Source organism: Misgurnus anguillicaudatus, chromosome 9 (genome assembly GCF_027580225.2).
Source record: "Misgurnus anguillicaudatus chromosome 9, ASM2758022v2, whole genome shotgun sequence".
NCBI classification, from domain to species: Eukaryota; Metazoa; Chordata; class Actinopteri; order Cypriniformes; family Cobitidae; genus Misgurnus; species Misgurnus anguillicaudatus.
The window spans coordinates 9,675,489-9,694,915 of NC_073345.2; the positions used below are offsets into that span (position 1 = coordinate 9,675,489).

The window sequence follows — 19,427 nt, forward strand, 5'->3', positions numbered from 1 at the left end:
ATAAATAACTACGTTAAATGATCAAATTGAACCAAAATTTTGATAAAATGTTGCGTTTGGACCGTTTTGCGCTAGAAACCATTTGCAAACACTGTCCCCCACCATTACGTAAAAATTATTTGCACTACGGAAAGCAAACACGAAGTACGAACATTTCATAATTTCAGGGTATTATATTGCATTAACTAATTTCACAATGGACAGTCGAAATAAATTAAAAAGAAACTACCTCTGGGTCTGAAATTCAAATGAGCAGTGTTGTGCTGTTAAGTAACGTTAGGTATGCTTTTTTGTTGTTGTATATAGTAAAAGTGTTTAGATCATGTACGTTGCTCACTATAGCTGTAGTTTTTGTGGTTGTATTACAGAGATGTTTGTTTATAACACGTTAAAGCTTAAGGGACGTACCATATGTATTTTCTAGCTTGGGGAATTAAATGCATTTTGTGTGATCGCCCCCTCTGGTATTTAAGACGCCCCCTCATCAGCGCTCGGCTGGCGCCGGCACTGCCTCAGCTTAACGTGATACAGTCAGAAAACCCGGAGTGGATCCGGTCCGTAGTCAGGGGTGCAAACTCCTCAGGGGTGAAAAAGGTGACAAAGATACAATTGCTAATTTTATATATATATTGATGTTAGTTTGTGGTTAACAGTTTCAAATTTGATTTTAAAAAATTTATTAGTAAATGCTCAAATGAATAAGATTTACAATGAATAAATAATGAATAAAACTATTAAAATTAAAATGAAAATACAAATTATATATATATATATATATATATAATTTGTATTTTCATTTTAATTTTAATAGTTTTATTAATTATTTATTCATTGTAAATCTTATTCATTTGAGCATTTACTAATAAATTTTTTAAAATCAAATTTGAAACTGTTAACCACAAACTAACATCAATTACTGTAATGACATAAACAAGAATTAATAAATGCTTACAATATATTGTTCATCGTTTGATCATAATGCATTTACTAATGTGAACAAATACAAAGCGTTTAGTGTTACAGAAACTTATTTAAAAAAGAAACTTAGTATTTCCTATTATTCAGTAGGCCTATACATAAACAAACAATTCAGGGTTTGTTCTGTTCACAGTAGGGCTGTCGCGGTAACCGCATGACCGCGCTACTGAAAAGCCCAACCTCATGGAAAAAAGCAACCGCAACAACCGCGCCTTTCACGTTAAATTCATGAAACTATATGCCGCCTTGTTTTTCACGACATACAGTACATGTATAAAAAAGGCCAAATAGATTGTCAAGAGTTAACAGAGTAGGCCAATTTGTTTTTCGTAAATTTCAATTAAAAATCTAATACTTCATATTTCGTTAAATCATACAGTGAATGTGTGAAAAAGTAAAACTGAGATGACAGAATATCTGTGGTGTCGTCTGCCTCTAGATGCAGTTTTAAAGATTAAAATTACTGATAAATATAACTGATAAACACAAATGACGCCAAAATATAACTGGTTGCTTACCAGCATTAAAACCTCATAAGCGTCCGTCCGCTCCGTGGATGCAGCCAATATAACGCTGCGGTTGCTTTTGTGAACTGAATGCACACTTGACTTTCACCTAGACATTTAGATATGCAAGTTTTTCATCAACAGTATCTGCGTGAAAGATTTTAAACATTGATGATTATCTGCCGACTCGACTGTTTCATCCCAGCATCCTCTATACACGGAGAGTCTGCTTTATTAACGGCTTTTTCCTTCGGTCCGCGTGAGCTAAACGTTTCCGCTTTTTACTTTTTTACTCGCTTATATTTCTACATATTTTCGACAAAGGAAGACACAAGATATAATGTAAGTTATTATAGATAGCATTTAAGCTTGTTCTGAAATGATGACAAATCTGTGTGACTAAAAATGACCTCTCTTAATTTAGCCAAAATAATTATACATTACATTCGTTTTCATACTTTATATATACACGTTAATTTATCTACTAATGTATTATTAAAAATACCCTAAATTATTATGCACTGCCTTCTGTATTGCATTCGTTTTGTACATTTACAGGTGCACAAATACTGGCTAATTTTAACTTCTTTAAGACACTGCTGTTCTGTATTGACCGATGCTCTGTTAATTTGCGCTTAACAAACCTAAATGATGTTCTTTAATTTACTTTTGTTTTCTCAAAAATATATTTAGCTGTAGTATAGCTTCTACATTAGTTGACCTCATTGTTCTGGATTTAAAAAAATAATTTTCTTTTAGTAAATGAAGGTGGTAACCGCGACAGTTCACAGTCATAGCTATATTATGAATATGAACCCTGAACGAGCAACTCGAATTCAATTCCTATACAATTCGATATACAAATATTACAGGTATTAAAGGTAGAAAAGGGATTTAGTTAGGAGCAGTGATAGATTTCTTTCAATGCCGTTTTATTAATACAAGTGACAGGAGCAAAATTAGGTAACTTCCCCTTTAAGACCAAAGTCCGGATCTAATACTCTTACACATGCGTTTTCTCTTTCAGCTGTTTACTTTCTTTTACCTAAATAGTCGTGTTTATAAGGACACTTGCAAAGACGGGAATTTTGACGCATGTGTGTAACTTATTTGAGGCTAATACAGCGGCAAAATACTCACAAGCTCAATGAGAGGCGGATGCGCGACTTGCACGCTCCTTTCAAACTGAAACAGCTAACGCGCGCATATAGCACTGTTGTTTTTGTTTCAACGGCTTAAAATCACTTGTTTTAAAACTGCGGTGCTTAAATACCTGTACAAATGTTAAGTTTTGGTGACCACGCGAACAGCAATGTGATGTGGGCGCGTAACCTTGATTAGAAAATACTACGAGTTAAGTGTGTGCGCTCATTCTGCACAGACTGTTTAAACTTCGGGAGCAAATAAGGTGACTATAAATTGTAAAACATAACCCGCCAAACTGGCTAGTGATTTGACATCATTACCACAATATCTGGAAATTATTTTCATATTTTCATTCATTGCGACCCTGTGGTAGACCCCCCTCACCCCTCATTTTCAAAAACTCATCGGATCTAGACGAATCACAAGGATGACCTATTTTGGATTAAAAACGGCGAATTTCGCCGAAAGGTGACAAGTTTGCACCCCTGGTAGTGATTACAGAACGCTTAGTGCGGAGAGAGGAACGTGATTTGGCTCCACTCCAGGCTTTGATCACATCCCAGAGACGAAAGATCTTTGATTATTTGCCCAGATATGCAGGTGATTTGAACTAATTTCCAGGCATCATAACATTACAAAAGGCAATCGAAAATTTACTACCTCGTCAGATGACGCTTACTATTTTTTACTGGCCTTAATTTGGCATAATTTAATTTACTACCTTTTACAACCCCGCGGAAACCCTGCTTTTGTTGGTTACAACTACTGTTTGCAAACATGTTTTTTCTTTTGTCTTATCTCTCAAGGGCACAAAGTGAGCCACCACTTAAAAAAAGCTATGAAGGTGTTTTAACAATACCTGCTCAAGCAACAACAACACCTGTTAAAAAAATAAAAACAACAGGAACTTCATACTGTGTCGACTTCAGATGTTTGCCAAGATCACTTCTTACAACGCGGGTTGCTTTTTGTCAATACCTTTGTGTCTTACGCTTTGATTTTGACTTTCAAGCATCCTCTGGTGTGGATACCTTTTCCCCTTGATGTCCATCAGAGCCTCTAACACATTTTTTTTAATCCATCATAAAATCTGCCTGTGTGAGACCTCAACAGTCATCATTCATCCAACAATAGTTACTTTAGTTTTATGCTGGTCATAACACACTATTTCTCATCGACTATCACATGTTCCTTATTAAAATGTACCCTGCTGAGACAATGGCATAATTTGTATTCATCCCCAAAATAGCTTTGCTTACAGATGTAGGTCTGCTGGTGGGTGATGCTGCAACAGTAAGGTCATGGGTTTGGATCCCAATAAAATGAACCTAATTCACTTTGGATAAAAGTATTTGGCAATGCTCATATGTAAATGTATAACTGAAGGTGTATTTATAAACACACCTGACCATTCAGACCTACTTGAGCTCACAGTAAAAACACATATTTTTTTGACTGGTATACACAGGGGGGCAAAGGGCAGAGCCTGACCCTAATACAACTTAAATGTAATCTGTTTTTCAGATGAGACTAAAGTCAACATTATTTCCTTTACTAAACTCATTTAATATGTAATCTATCATCACTTTAAGTGAAATAGGAAATTAAATAAGAGAAATGTCAGAGAAATGTAGAAAATGTCAAAGAAAATTACAGAGAAATTTCTTGTATCTATCACAAATTGAAAGCCATTGTTTGCTAAAACAATGTAAAATACCTGTCTGGCTAACATAACAGGTGAAAACAACAGAAAACCATTTCAGAGAAAAAGGCACATTTTTACATTTTGATTCAATATTATGAAGACAATAACTCTATATACAGTATAATTCCTGCTGACAATCTCTGTAAACCTCTTTTCTTGACCTCTCTTTCTTAAACCGTCTGTCACCTACCTTCTCTATCTGTCTCTTTTTTCATTTAATCCACATGTTGCTGCTTTATGTGGCAGATGTGTCCCAGCTATTACGTCTACCTGTCGTCCGCCTTCATTCAGCCCTGACACAATGAATCAGTTTTTGATTTGACACACAGAAGTCTGAATGCCCTACTTGTCTTGAACCTGCGTGAACACAATCTACAACTGTGATGATCAGCTGGTGTTCAGAAGAAAACAGCTGCTACAGAAATATATATATATATATATATATTTATACAACAGTTCTTTCTGGTTCTCGAATCTGATTGGCTAAGAGCCATACGATATTGTGCTGATAACGGCACTGTAACCGCTTCACCTTTCGTATTATTCCGCCACCTAGTGAATGGAGGTCCTAAGCAGGCTCATCTCTGAATGGAAAAACACAGACGCCCTGTTTTGAATCACTCTCCGTTTGTCGCATTAGTTTACTAGCTCATAAATCAGTCTGTGAATCCCCAATCGGAAGTTATTAGTCAAAGATCAGCGCTCTTGGATGTTACGTTAAAGTTAATGGGAGAAATGTCTTGTCACATCGTGTGGACGATTAACACTTGGAAAGAGGAATATAAACACTCGTTTTTTTTCTGGAGCTATATCTTTTATCAGAACGCGAAAACACCGTGGAACTGCAGGTAAGCACCGCAGCTTTTAAATGTGGACATTGATCATTTACTTTATCGTGACCTGACTATTAAAACATGTTATGAGATATCGCCACTGGTATATTTATAAGCAGCATGCAAAAACATCTCTCTGACACTTATAAAAAACCGTTTTGTATAGTACTGACAAGAACAAAGTTTAATAATAATAATCAAGTGCTCGTATCGCGTTAAGAATAAATGAGAAAGCAATAGTAACGTTATACAAGTAGTTTTATTAACTTTTACCTCGCGCCAAAACAATAACAACACAAAAGACACTTAATATGAATAAAAAAACAAGTAATAGTTTGATCATGACACCAAATACTGCTGATTTGATTTCATTTTGACGATCATAAACAAACAAGGCCAACATGAGAGCCGGGTAATCCATGTCAGAGATGTAGCCCAGAGAGGGCGGTGGTCAGCGGGGCGAGTGAACACTGACGTCCTCTCATGCTTTGGTTCTCATTCGTACCGAATCTCACTAAGCAAACATTCAAACAGGCGCTATCTTTACTAATCGACTGCAGATTTAAATATAATACATATATATTCTCGACTGAACTAATCTTAAAACTACACTTTGTGACCAAGAAACGGTAATATAAAGTAACGGCTTTTCCGTCCATTGAGTTGTTATGAGCTTCAAAGCAGCCGAAAGTTTTACCTGTCATTCTGGCCGCCCTCAAATCCGTGGCGGAAGAAGTAGTTCTCAAACAAAGAGGCTTTTAAAATAACTCCGTTGTTGTTTTCTAGTTTTCGTTTTTCAAACGTGTGCCGTCGAACTGTTGTATAAAAGCAATATCGCTCTCGGAGTCGTGTGATATAGCTCTATATCATCACGGCTGTGATTGCCTCCGGCACTCGGCCTGCGGCCTCGTGCCTCTGGCCTAATATATATATATATATATATATATATATATATATATATATATATATATATATATATATATATATATATATATATATATATATATATATATATATATATATATATATATATATATATATAAGAGACCTTTAAAGAATCTGATAAATACAAATAATTTATATGTAAAAAATACTTTACTAAGCCTAATGCTATTCTAATGCTATTTACTAAGCCTAATACTATGCCAGATGTATATAAGAAACACAAACATAGATTTTTTTTTGTTGTTGTTGTTAAATTTGTCACTTTATGTTCATGTAGGTCTCAACTTGAAGCTCTAATTCACAAATTTGCATCAATATCAAACTTCTGTGCCTATACAGTTATATCATGACATCTGATACCAATAGATACTGATAGTTTTACATTTTACTCCTTATTTCATAATTCTGTTGTCACTGTCACGCAATTCAAAATATGCACACAGCATGATTTATTTTTAAACAATCTGCCATGTCCAATAATGGGGGGGAAAAAAAACATTTATCTGGTGATACCGATTACAGTGTTTCCGCTATATACATTCTACCGTGGCGGCCCGCCATGCCTAAAACATCCCCGCCACGCCTGCGGTTGTGGATAGAAGGGATACAGCAAACGAAATCTCGCTGGATGACCACTGTTTTATCCTAATCCTTCAACCAAACCCAACTCTAAACACAAAATTTCACACGATTGTAGGATGTATTTGTATCTCATTTAGCCAGAGCCGCTGTTTTCATCCTAATAATCCTACCTCCAAATCTAATCCTTAACTTTTCGGCATTTGCTGTATCCCTTCTAGACAAAACCCACGGCGGCAGCTCGCAAAAAAGCTACAGAAATGTCCGCCCTGCCAGACTGGCTGTCTTAGAAATAAATTCCTTTCTGGATTCGCGTTGTTAACTCATTTATAAATAAATCTCCTAAAGTATCATAATTTCTTCCATGGGTTTAGTTTAATGAACAAATAGATTTAAATCAACAGAGGATGATTAGGCTACGTCTCTGTTTTGAGAAATAATAATAAAATAAATAAGCCTATACGAAATATGTTGCACTTAAATAATAATTAAATTGACAAAACGAATAAAAAAGTATTTGAGTTTCTGTTTTTTTTTTGTGACGCGCTGACCAAAGCAGCAGAAAGCACGTCATGTTTTTAATGATTTTATTAAATAAGCACAAAGTTTTCTCCTTATTGTGAGTTTAAACAAATAAAAATACATCATTTGAAGTTTCGAATATTGTTTTACTTTTATCTTTATGACTATAAATTTAGGGTAATTTTTAAGGTGCAAGGTCATCACGCATTTGATGTTCACCGGCGCATATACACGGACGCAGCGCAGGGCTGCGAGAAAAGACATTATTAAACTTTCGATTTAACATATTAGGAGTTTTTTGGACATTCGTTTGGAATCACTGTACTCATATTATCAACTTATCAGGCCATTAGTTATTCAGAATATAGGCTATAAGCGCAGTAGCGCGGTGCTGACCGATCAGCTGTCAATCAATCTTCTGTGCTTTAGATTGACACTCACAAAGTTTCACATTAAATGATATGATATTTGTCCAAAAACAAAAGGCTAAATACTGAATACAACTTATATGCGACTGCAAGACATTAATAGTCGAATCTGTTTGTAAGGAAACTTGCATTATTCCCGTGGAAGAGAAGAACGTTGGTAATAGAAACTTGAGGCAGACGGTGAGACTGTTTTTATCTGTTTTCAGACGAAACAGCAGGGTCGAGGTACCCGCGGGTGAACCGCATAATATTTGATGTAACTGGTGTAATAATAGACTTTTCGCGCGTCATTTGCGTTGTAGATGCAGGTCGGGACTCAATAGACAAGAGTGAAATGCGGGTCTAACATCCAAGACCAAAATTCGACTCGTTTTTAAATGGCCCCGTGCTTTGTGTTTAAGATCTGTCTGAAGACTGTTAAAGGTTTCTATTCAACTGCGCGATTTGCGGTGTGACCGGCTCGGGGTCTTTATGTCAAATGGTCCGGGTGTGAAATAAAATTGCTGCTGATGGATGTTCGGTCAATCACAGCGGTGCGGATTATCAAACAGGACTGCATGACTTTGCAACAGCTCTGTAACGCTAAACACGAGCACAACTTGCAATGCACACTACATTAAAACTACAATGAAATACGTAGCTATGTAACGTTTTTTAAGAAAATACATTTTAGATCAAACATAGAAAAGCAATATGCTATAAATATAAGGAAAAGTAAATGACAGCATGAAAATGATAAAAAATACATGTTAGTTTACTGTAGCCTATATTCTACTTTAAAAAAAATAATGTACATTTATAATCATCATGGGCGCCCCCTGCCGCCACAGCTGAAAAAAATCCTAGAGGAAACACTGGATTATAGAACGATATATTCATGCATCCCTATTAAAGCAACACCAAAGAGTTTTTTTTACCTTAAAATAACGCTTCCAAAAAAGTTTCAGTGGTTCATCCACTCTAAACAGGGTGAACAGCACTTTCACATTCGCTTTGCAGCCCTCTATCGGCCACAACCGCACTAAATAAGTTTCCAACCGTCGGGTAGCGGTCCTGTAGTCCGAGTTAATACTACAAAAACTTGCTTTACGGCAGACCTACAATCCAATCAGAGCCAGCTATGCCTCAGTATTTATGACAGTGGGTACACAGCAAAATCCCGGGAGTTAAATTAACACTGCTCAGTGTTTATATTGGTCCACTCTCCAGAGTGTTAAAAAAGTAACACCGGAGAGAGTTAAAAGCTGCAATCTGTGACTTTCTCCTCCCTATCACCATCTCTGTTTGAAACCTAAAATTGCATTTTACATCTAACTTGTGGAGTTATTTTCTTTACTTAGGATTAGATGTTGGCTGTTTCATTTAAATTCACCATTATTGTGATCAGTGGTTGTTTAGTTGGACTTGACTCTTGACAGTTAGCTTGCTAGTTTTTTTAATTGCTATATCTTAATGTGTTTAAAACATGTTAGTTATAGCAAAGAAAGCAATTGTATAATTGAATATTGATGGTTAGTATGTAATGTCAAACATAAACGTTTAAATGAACAGCTTTATTAATATAGTTTTTCCTCACTCATCAAAAGCATCTTTTTCTGTTAATGGCGAAATACTGGAGTTTGGGGTCCAGAACTCTCATAGCAGTTTGTTATTCTGAAGGATTTTGATAGTGTGCACAAAAACATTAACCGCTAAACAATGTGGATGCACAGACATCAAGAATCGGAGTATGAATCTCAATAATGGTGACAAAGAAAATGTTAAAAAAGGTCATTATTTATTCATGTCGCAGTGCATTATGGGAGTTCTGGATGAGATTTGTAATTTGTTGATACCCAGCATGCATTGCAGCATGAAGCTTTTCATTTTATTGTCACCATCATTGTGATTCATACTCTGATTCTTGATGTTTAAGTGTCTACATTATACTGCAATTAATCTGTAAGTGTCAGTGCTTAAAAATGGTTCAGAATGAAAACTGCTATGAAATGGCTGAATCTCATAATACAGTATCATATTATTGACAGAAATAAACACTTCTAGTAAGAAATCACTAAATAAATTATTTGTTAAGAGGGTTATTTGAAAGTATATCCTAACAACCGTTATAATCATAGAAACACATTAGTGTCTCCTCTTTGGCCACAAAAACATGTTTTAAACACATGCAATTACAACAGCCAGAAAGAGCTGAAAAGCTAAAACTAAGACTCAAGAGTCCAATTAAAACAACCACTTTAAACGAAACAGCCAACATCTAATCCTAAGTTTAGAAAATAACTCTACAAGTAAGATGTAAAATGCAATTTTAGGTTTTAAACAGAGATGGCGATAGAGAGGATAAAGTCACAGATTGCAGCTTTTAACTCTCTCCGGTGTTGCTTTTTTGACTCTCTGGAGAGTGGACCTATATAAACACTGAGCAGTGTTAATTTAACTCCCGGGATTTTGCAGTGTAATGGACAATTACGCTTCTAACCTGTAGGGGGAGCAAAGAGCAAAAACTCTTTGGTGTTGCTTTAACTCGAGATATCTCGTCAATCAAAAGAAAATGCTTCCCTGCCAATGACGAGTATTTCTGGCCTTCCGCAATACCGCTATTATCCACCAGGTGCCCTTCTGCAACTTTTTAAACCCGGAAGTATTGCCCTATGGCAAGCGGCTGCATGTCCGTGTCTGTTTTAAAGATCGCTCTGAATGGGATCTCTATGAAAAGTCCGTCACAAAAATGGAATTATCTCTGCTTTTTGCTCAAAATGTGATGTTTTTGCAGAAACCTACCCATATTCAAAAGCTGATTACAAAAAAACTACTGAAGGTAGGATGAAGAGTCTGTTCTTTCATTTGATATATTGTATGTTTATATATTTAAAGAAGAAAATTTTCTGGAAGGCATTAAACTTTTGTGAAAATCATGAAAAACACTGGAGCTGGCTGGCAACTTTTTTTAAAAACGCTGGCAGCGAAAAAGTTAATAACCAATGATATATAAATATCTTTATAAAAAAATCGTGTTTAACCCTTGTGGGTTGTTCAAATAAAAGAAAATGCATAAATCTGTTAATCAACCTCAGAACTGATTAAAACTACCAAATGTTTACAAAATTTCCATGATTTTAACTCATTAATTGCCAAGTTCATAATTGGTGTCACTGATTTGCAGGGGAAAACACACAAATTAAAAGATTTTCAATATAAAAAGTGATTGTGGACTGGGTTTTTTTACATTCTTTTGTCTTGGGCATGCCAAAGATTAGTAAAAACATTGACTTTGATCAATCAATCAATCAATCAATCATTTATTTATAGAGCACATTTAAGACACAACCGAAGTTGACCAAAGTGCTTTACAAGGGATAAAAAACACAATGTAAGACCAACAAATATATAAATATCAGACAAAACATTAAATTCATTAAAACAAAACCGAGATACAAAAAGCAGACTACAAAGTATTAAAAGCAAGAGTGAATAAATGAGTTTTCAACCGAGATTTAAAACAGTAGATAGAAGGAGCATGTCTAATAGAAGGAGGAAGGCTATTCCACAGCTTCGGCCCAGCAACGGCAAAAGCGCGATCACCACGTTTTTTAAGTTTTACTTTAGGAACTGTAAGATGGCCGAGGTCGGAGGATCTTAGGTTTCTGGATGGAGTGTATGGAATTAAAAGATCCGTTAGATATTTGGGTGCCAAACTATTAACCGTTTTATAGACGAATAATACAATTTTAAACTCGATCCTATATTTTACCGGGAGCCAGTGCAGCGACATTAAAATTGGTGTTATATGGTCATATTTTCGCTTCCCTTCAAGTAATCTAGCGGCTGCGTTTTGAACCAATTGCAGACGAGAGATGGAAGCCTGAGGAATGCCATAATACAGTGAATTGCAGTAGTCAAGTCTAGATGTAACAAATGCATGAATAGCTGTTTCCAAATTTCTCCTCGATAAAATAGGTTTCACCTTACGAAGGAGGCGGAGTTGGTAAAAGCAAGACTTGACAACTGCTAAAATCTGTTTATCAAATAGTAAACTGGAATCAAACTGGAAAATTTATGCATTTTTAGTTTTTGTGCAGCATCAGTTTTTATTCTTTTCCTCCCTCATTTACTGATTTTGCCCCATTGACTTCCATTATAACAACATTTTTTGATTGCAAAGCCATGACACCATATAATAATGCATTCTTGATTGTTGGCGGTTTTTCCTTTTGCTAAGAGGTCAAATTTGTCATTTTTATTGTTGATCACCATGTGGCACCATTAACCCTTTAGTAGGCCTGTTCAAAAAACAGATCTTATAATGCAAGTCAATGGGGCAAAAAAGCCACAAACAACTAATTAGGGAGAAAAAAATTAAAACTGATGCTGCACAAAATCAAAAAATGCATCAAAGTCAATGTTTTTACCAATCTTTGGCATGGCCTGGACTGTGAAAAAGGTTACAATCACTTTTTATATTGAAATTGAAAATCTGTAATTTTGTGTGTTTTTTTTTTCATCAAATCAGTGACACCACTTATGAACTTGGCAATTAAAGAGTTAAAATCATGGAATTATGTAAGCATTTGGTGGTTTGAATCAGTGCTGAGGGCGATTGACAGATTTATGAAAAAAAATGTGGAAAAAATATTCATCTGATTTATTTTCATAGCCGTTTGATTTAGTGGCTTTTTTTTGTACACGGACAACCCAAAAGGGTAGTAAATTTGCCCACGATATATTATTGAGGGTTTTTTTAAATTACAAAGCATTTTTTCAAAATATGTGTCAATATAAGATTTGTCACCAAAAATCATTCCATTTGCTGAAACACAGAGAAAGTTGTGGCCAAGACATAAAAAAACTAAAATGGCCTCAACAACCCATAAGGGTTAAGAGAGAAAGGAAGTTATGATGGCTAAGAGTAGCGTTGGGCGATATGTCCCATTGTGAGTTTGTCTTATAGTCAGCCTGTGAGATTGCCGATACACGATAGTATCAGGGGGCGGGGCAGTAGTTTACTCATTTATTTATTTGTTCGCCGTGCGTATTACAAGCTCATTTGCAAGGAAGAGTCAAAATCATGCGCATTACAAGTTCATGTGCAAGAAGGAGCCCATAATGTGCGCGTTCAAGGCCGAGCAAATCCAAGACACATGCATTACAAGTTCAGGTGCGTGTGAGAAGGTATCCGCGCACGTTACAAGCTGAAGTCTACAAACCCTCTCATGAGAGGAAAAGCATGCAATGCGCATGTTAATGTGAAACTATTATGATAGTAATAATAATAACTATCGTCATGAAAGCACACTATCGGCCATATGTCTGACGATCATCGATACACAATACTAAGGGTGTCACGATTTCGATTTAAAATCGAAATCGATCGAAGTTAAGTCACAACCTCGAACTTCGAATTAAAAAATGGGATCGTCAATGCTGCCACGCCCCCATGTCACGTCCTGTCGACTTGCCAAGCGTGGGAATAAACCTCTCAGAGGTGCCTTTAAAAACATCTGTCCAGCGGAACGCGATTAATATTTTAAACACGAGGGATGTATTGCTACAACTCCTTGAAATGCATATCATAAACATGATTGCTACCTACTGATCTGCCTTCGGACAGAGCCCAGCTCTCTGCATGTGCGCGAGAGACACCAAGATGCAGCCCAGCGGGTTATATTTTAAACAAAAGGGATAGTTTGCCTCAGCATGAAACGCATAAAATTGAACAAATAAGTAAGGATTAATACTTTAGTTTATGTTTAGACTTTACGTGAGACAGAGAGAAGCGCAGCTGCTTATGACGCACCGGTTTTATTTCAGATGCTTGGAGTCCAAGATGCGCGCATTAAGTCCTTGTGCGTGCAAGAAGGAATCCTCTCTCTTCAAGCTCGCTTGCGTAAAGTAAAGCCCACAAACCCCCATGCAAGGAAAAGCACATAGTGTGCATGTTAATGTGAAACTATAATAATAATAATAATAATAAAGGCATATAATTTTTTGTCTTTCAAAAAAAATGTAAATCGAGATTTAAATCTATTCGTGACCTTAGAATCGAAAATGTAATCGAATCGAGGATTTGGAGAATCGTGACACCCCTACACGATACTATCGTCTATCGGCACAACCCTAGCTTAGAATGAGTAAATGACGAAAGAATTTTAATTTTCCATTTTCGTTTACTATTTTATTAGATGTACACGTTTTCCTAACTGTATATAAAAGTAAATGCAATGCTATCTCATGGCAATTCGTATGCATTTTATGAGTTAGCTAATTCGTACAATCATATTTGAACATTTTTTGCTTTGCGACAATACATCGTCATGAAGTCCTGACAGCACCTTCCGTATCAATTCAGATGCATTTTTTTACGGTGTGTGTGTGTGTGTGTGTGTGTGTGTGTGTGTGTGTGTGTGTGTGTGTGTGCGTGCGTGCGTGTGTGTGTGTGGATAGGCAGTTATTGGTGAAAATCTCTGGGCATCCATTTAGGCACTTACTTTAGTTCTAATTTCAAAAAGTCACAATGCGACTAAATGACATCGATGCCTTTCAGTTTTTAAATAACAGTGCAGCAGCACTTAGCTGTCCTAATATTTTGTCGGCTCAGATTCACCCATTGAAATAATAATGACTAATAATGAGTGTGTATTCTATATAATAACCCAGTATTAAAAGCTAAAATTGAGAATCTGACTGATGAATTACATTATGACATTAGTTAACATACATCTCAATTCTATTGGCTAAGTTCATCAAGCTACTTTAAAGTGTGTGTGATATACTGAGTCCAGTGATTGTGATTTATATGTTAATATATGTAATATGTCACATTGGTGCTACCATAACCACTTTGAGTATTTGATGTTTTACATTCACCTTCTTGGCAAAGTTTAAGGATGACTTCGGATAAAATCGTCTGGCAAATGCATAAATGTCTAATGTACTAATAAATGAGTGAATAATTATCAGATCAATCCAGATATCAATTGTTTTAGCTTTTGTTTTGCCACAATATCACAATATTTTTCGATGATTCTCCCACAAAATAGAACAAAAGCCCAGTCAGTACAGCTGCCCCATCCAATGTCTATAGCTGAGTCAGTCCCACTGCATCCAGAGCAACCAGAGCATCACTCAGAGGGCACAACCGTGCCTTTGTATTTGTAATTATGTCTGATCAGACATGTACTGAGGAAGTCTGAATAAGACAGAGACACAGGTTAATTGAGGCTATTCAAACACATGAGATCAGACAAAAACGCTTTGTTTGATGTACCGAAACACACAGATCTTAAGACAAAGTATGACACTGCTAATGGAAACTTGTGTGTTTTAATCTTTGGCTTGTACATCTGGATCACAATCAATTCCCCTTGAATTCTCTTGTCAATAAAATCTTGAAAATTATATGACCTCACAATGTCTGAATCAATATCCGTCCCTTAAAAGTCTGATTCAGACTTAAGAGTCATTGATTTGATTTACCTAGATGCACTCATGGGTCACAAATAAGATGTATTTAAAAATATAGTGTAAATGGGCCGAACGTCGATTTCTACTTGAAATTATGGGCACGCAAATTTAAGTGGCATCTGCTATGGTAGAATTAAATGAAATCGTATTCCTGGTAACCATGTTAACAGCGGCCTATATATGTCTGCAAATGGTATGTATGAAATGAAAAGGAACAGTAGTGTTGTCCACAGAGGCGTGACACAAGTTTTTTAAAAACATGCTATGCAACTGACAAGGCAGTGGCAGCTCACTTGTTTTTTGTGGGTGAATGTAGTATGAAAATGTCCACAACTCTCCCTCCTGTGCTATTCACCTAACAAGCATCTCACCGACAGCCTGTCAGTTTCTTGAAATTCACACCCATGCCATTTTTAATAACAAAAACACTTGATTTACTAATAAAATTGCTAATGCACTGTAAAAAAAACTTTTTGTGGCTTGTTAATTTAACTAAATAAACTGAGTAAATTATAAATAAATATAGTTCTTGTTTAGTAACAATTACACAAAAAGGTGAGTCATTTTAAATGAACACATTATTTAATAAATTCAACTAAATTTTATCATGTAAAATTTGTAAGAAGGAAATTAAATTAATAATTTTTGGTTGAAACTACTTGAATTATTTTAGTAAGTATAACTAACTAGGCAGTGGACTTAAAATGGGCTGTATTTACTTAAGGGATAGTTCACACAAAAATGAAAATAATGTCATTAATGACTCACTCTCATGTCGTTCCAAACTCGTAAGACCTCCGTTCATCTTCGGAACACAGTTTAAGATGTTTTATATAATTAGTCCGAGAGCTTGTTGACCCTTTATTGACAATCTATGTACGTATACTGTCCATGTCCAAAAAGGTAATAAAAACATCATCAAAGTAATTCATGTGACATCAGTGGGTCAGTTAGAATGTGTTCAAGCATCGAAAATACATTTTGGCCCAAAAATAACAAAAATTACGACTTTATTTAGCATTGCCTTCTCTTCCGTGTCTGTTGTGAAGCGCATGCGCGAGACTAAAGTCATGTGACTGCAGTGACGTGGATTTCGTACGACACGGCCGACGTGTTAGCTGGTGCACCCCAGCTGTTTTTTATTTGTGCGCCCGGGCTTCGTTTACAGTCTGAGGGAGAGGCACGCTGTAAGTTTGGAAAAAAAACTTCACAAACATGTCTGAGGATAACACGTCATCCTCGTCACTGCAGTCATGTGACTTTAGTCTCACGCATGCGCTTCACAACAGACGCGGAAGAGAGACAATAAAGTGTTAATTTTTGTTATTTTTGTGCCAAAATGTATTTTCGATGCTTCAACACATTCTAACTAACCCACTGATGTCACATGGACTACTTTGATTATGTTTTTATTACCTTTCAGGACATGGACAGTATACCGTACGTACATTTTCAATAGAGGGTCAACAAGCTCTCGGACTGAATATAAAACAACTGTTTTCCGGAGATGAACGGAGGTCTTGCGAGTTTGGAGCGACATGAGGGTGAGTCATTAACTCTTTCGCCACCATTAACAAATAACGCTTCCCTGCCAATGACGAGAATTTCCGGCTTTCAGCAATACAGCTATTATCCACCAGGTGGCGCACTTCCGCAACTAAAACAACTCGGAAGTAGCGCCTCACGTTAAAGACAAAGAACTCCGTGTATATCTTAAAGATTGCTCTGAATCTGATCTCTATCAAAAGTCTTTCACAAAAATGGCATCATCTTAGCTTTTTGCTCAAAATTGGGTGTTTTTGAAAAAACTACCTATATTTGAGAGGTGATAAAAAGAGAAATAATGAAGGTATGATGAAAACTTTTTTTTTTTAAAGCAGAGGGTCTGTTCTTTCATTTGATATATTGTTTGTTTATATATACTTAAAGAACATTAAACTTTCCGTAAATCATGAAAAATGCTGGCGCTGGCTGGCAACTTTTTTTTTAAACGCTGGCGGGGAGAGAGTTAATGACATTATTTTCATGTTTGGGTGAACTATCCCTTTAAAAATATAGTGCATCATTTTTGCATCCCTTTTTTTTAAGTAAATTTTACATGGAATTTTAAGGAATTGCGGTATTTAAATGTTTTTTAGTAAATCCAGCATTGTTTTTTTTCAGTGTGCACATATGCACTGTCAGAAAAAATTGTCAAATATGTACCCCAACGGGGCAAAATGTACACCGACCTTTGCACCTAAAGTGTTTAGATTAGGACCTCAAAGGTACATATTGGTAACATGTATACATGTCTGTAACTAATGGACCTTTTTAAAGCGTAATGCACAACCAGTGACAGCCGGGGTACATGTTTTGACCATTTTCCCTGACAGCCTTGGGGTAAGTTACACTGGGCAAGAGTTTAATGTTTTATCTCTTTGTTTTCTATGTGGCTTTTAAACAACTAATTCATTTGTAGTCATTTTTTATGAATACTATTTGCAAAAATCCCCAATATCAAATTTTGTGGACGTCTTTGCCATTTTTTAAAAAGTTACATCTACCCTGAAAATCACATTGGTTGTGATTTCTGGCAAGCAGGCTTCTTCGTTTGCAAACCAGCAGGTTAAAGAAAGCATTTTTGTTCACAGTAGTGTTAAATTCAGGGTTGGGATTAGGAGTAAATTCATGCAAGTACTGAAATTGTTTATTAATTTGATGTTTGCTAATGTCTTAAGCTTGCGCAGTGCATTTCACAATGGTTCGCATGTGTTTCAGTAGATCCAGCTTCAGTTTGGAAATTTGGAAAGCAGACACTGAAAAAAATCTCACAGGCTGCTGCCAATTTTCTGTAAACTGATGTTTTAGGATAAATGCATTCGTAATTGTCAAGCTGAGGTAGTACAGTCTGTCATATACAGTACTGGGTTTGTCTTCTACAATTTCCCTCTATGATTAAATATTTTTATGACCTATTTTTTATTTGTTTTACTTTTTAATTTAGCTGTAAAGCTTGGACTATTTAATGGCAGATTCACAATGTGTTACCCGACACAGCCAATGTTCATTTAACAAGAAGCCGATGTGTGTTAAATGAACTGTATCTTTGGGCAATATCTGTGACAAGAGGCTGGCTTTTGGATGCAAGACCTTAAGGTAAGTGCCTATACAGAAATTGACCATAAACCCACCCTGACTAAAAAGTGTCACACCGATGCCCCTAGCCATTAAACATGCAATGCATGCTTCAAAACAGTGTGATGTTATTAAAACAGTGATCTAAACGAAAGCAAGATTCAGTAAGCATGCACTTAACACGGACAGCATACAGTAAAGTAGTTCATTCACTCTCAATTACCGAAACAGTTTCTCAATAAAAATCCTTTGTGTGTCAATGATCATCGCATCGAACTGACAAGACATGCATTTTAGTTGCATCACTATAAGCATGCACATCAGACAATAAATCACTCTTACCTCGCGTCTCTTTTTCCATCCTGCCCCGTTCACAGGTATACGCGCGACCGTTAGTTTAAAATCAATTGATCACCAAACGGAATCACAGTGTGCGCGCGTATCCCCAAAAAACACCTGCTTCCTCGCACAAGTGACCAAGTTAGTACTGCAGTCTAATCTTTAACTACCTGTCGTGCACCTGCGACCACGAAATGCCGTTAAAGTGCAGCGCGCATCCGCGCCAAAAGTGGTGCGTCTGAGAGCCACTATGACGCATGGCTCGGAAAGTAGCCTATCTCGTCACGCGAACGCGTCTGTGACGAATGTGCACGAGCCTCGAGACTGACGAGCATCGTTAATGCTGATGTCCGTGCGTCTTTAATGTGCATATGAATCATACAGTTGACTACAGTATGAATCAAGTTAAAGGCTTCATAAGTTCACTGAAATCGTCTTACTGGACCCTCAGCTTCTGGTGGTCGTTAACTTAGACTTAGAGGGACTTTGAATGAAAAACTAAGTGGATTTATATGCTATTGTTAAAATTGTATGATTATGTTTTAAATGAATAATTGAGGAATCATCTACTCACCATCAGTGTCTGTTGCAGCGCAAAAAAAAGAAAAGTTTGATTCTCAGTGGACACACAGTGATAAAAATGTATAGCCTATTAAATCCTCTGCAAGTCACTTTGGATAAAAGTGTGTACTCCATGCATAAATGTAACACCCATATGACTTTCTTATAAAGCATATGCTTTGTAAAAATCAAAGAGATCTTAAGGCAACATTGGGTTTCAGATCCCTCAGAAAACCTATATCAGTTCTCTCATAAATGTATTTGTGGCAGTGAATCTCAACATGTTTTACTTCAAACCTCCCCATTG

The 19,427-nt window shown here is 36.3% G+C and overlaps 1 protein-coding gene across 1 annotated transcript in view; it reads right to left on the reverse strand.

Annotated features, from left to right (window-relative positions):
• The window catches only part of plrdgb (PITP-less RdgB-like protein), a 119,230-nt gene extending 100,371 nt beyond the window's left edge, over window positions 1-18,859 (reverse strand). Inside the window, exon 1 of the mRNA XM_055180236.2 lies at window positions 18,563-18,859. Within this exon, the coding sequence (XP_055036211.2) occupies window positions 18,563-18,581 (19 nt within the window). The 5' untranslated portion in view covers window positions 18,582-18,859. The remainder of the gene's footprint in view (window positions 1-18,562) is intronic.
• Window positions 18,860-19,427: the final 568 nt, after the last annotated feature.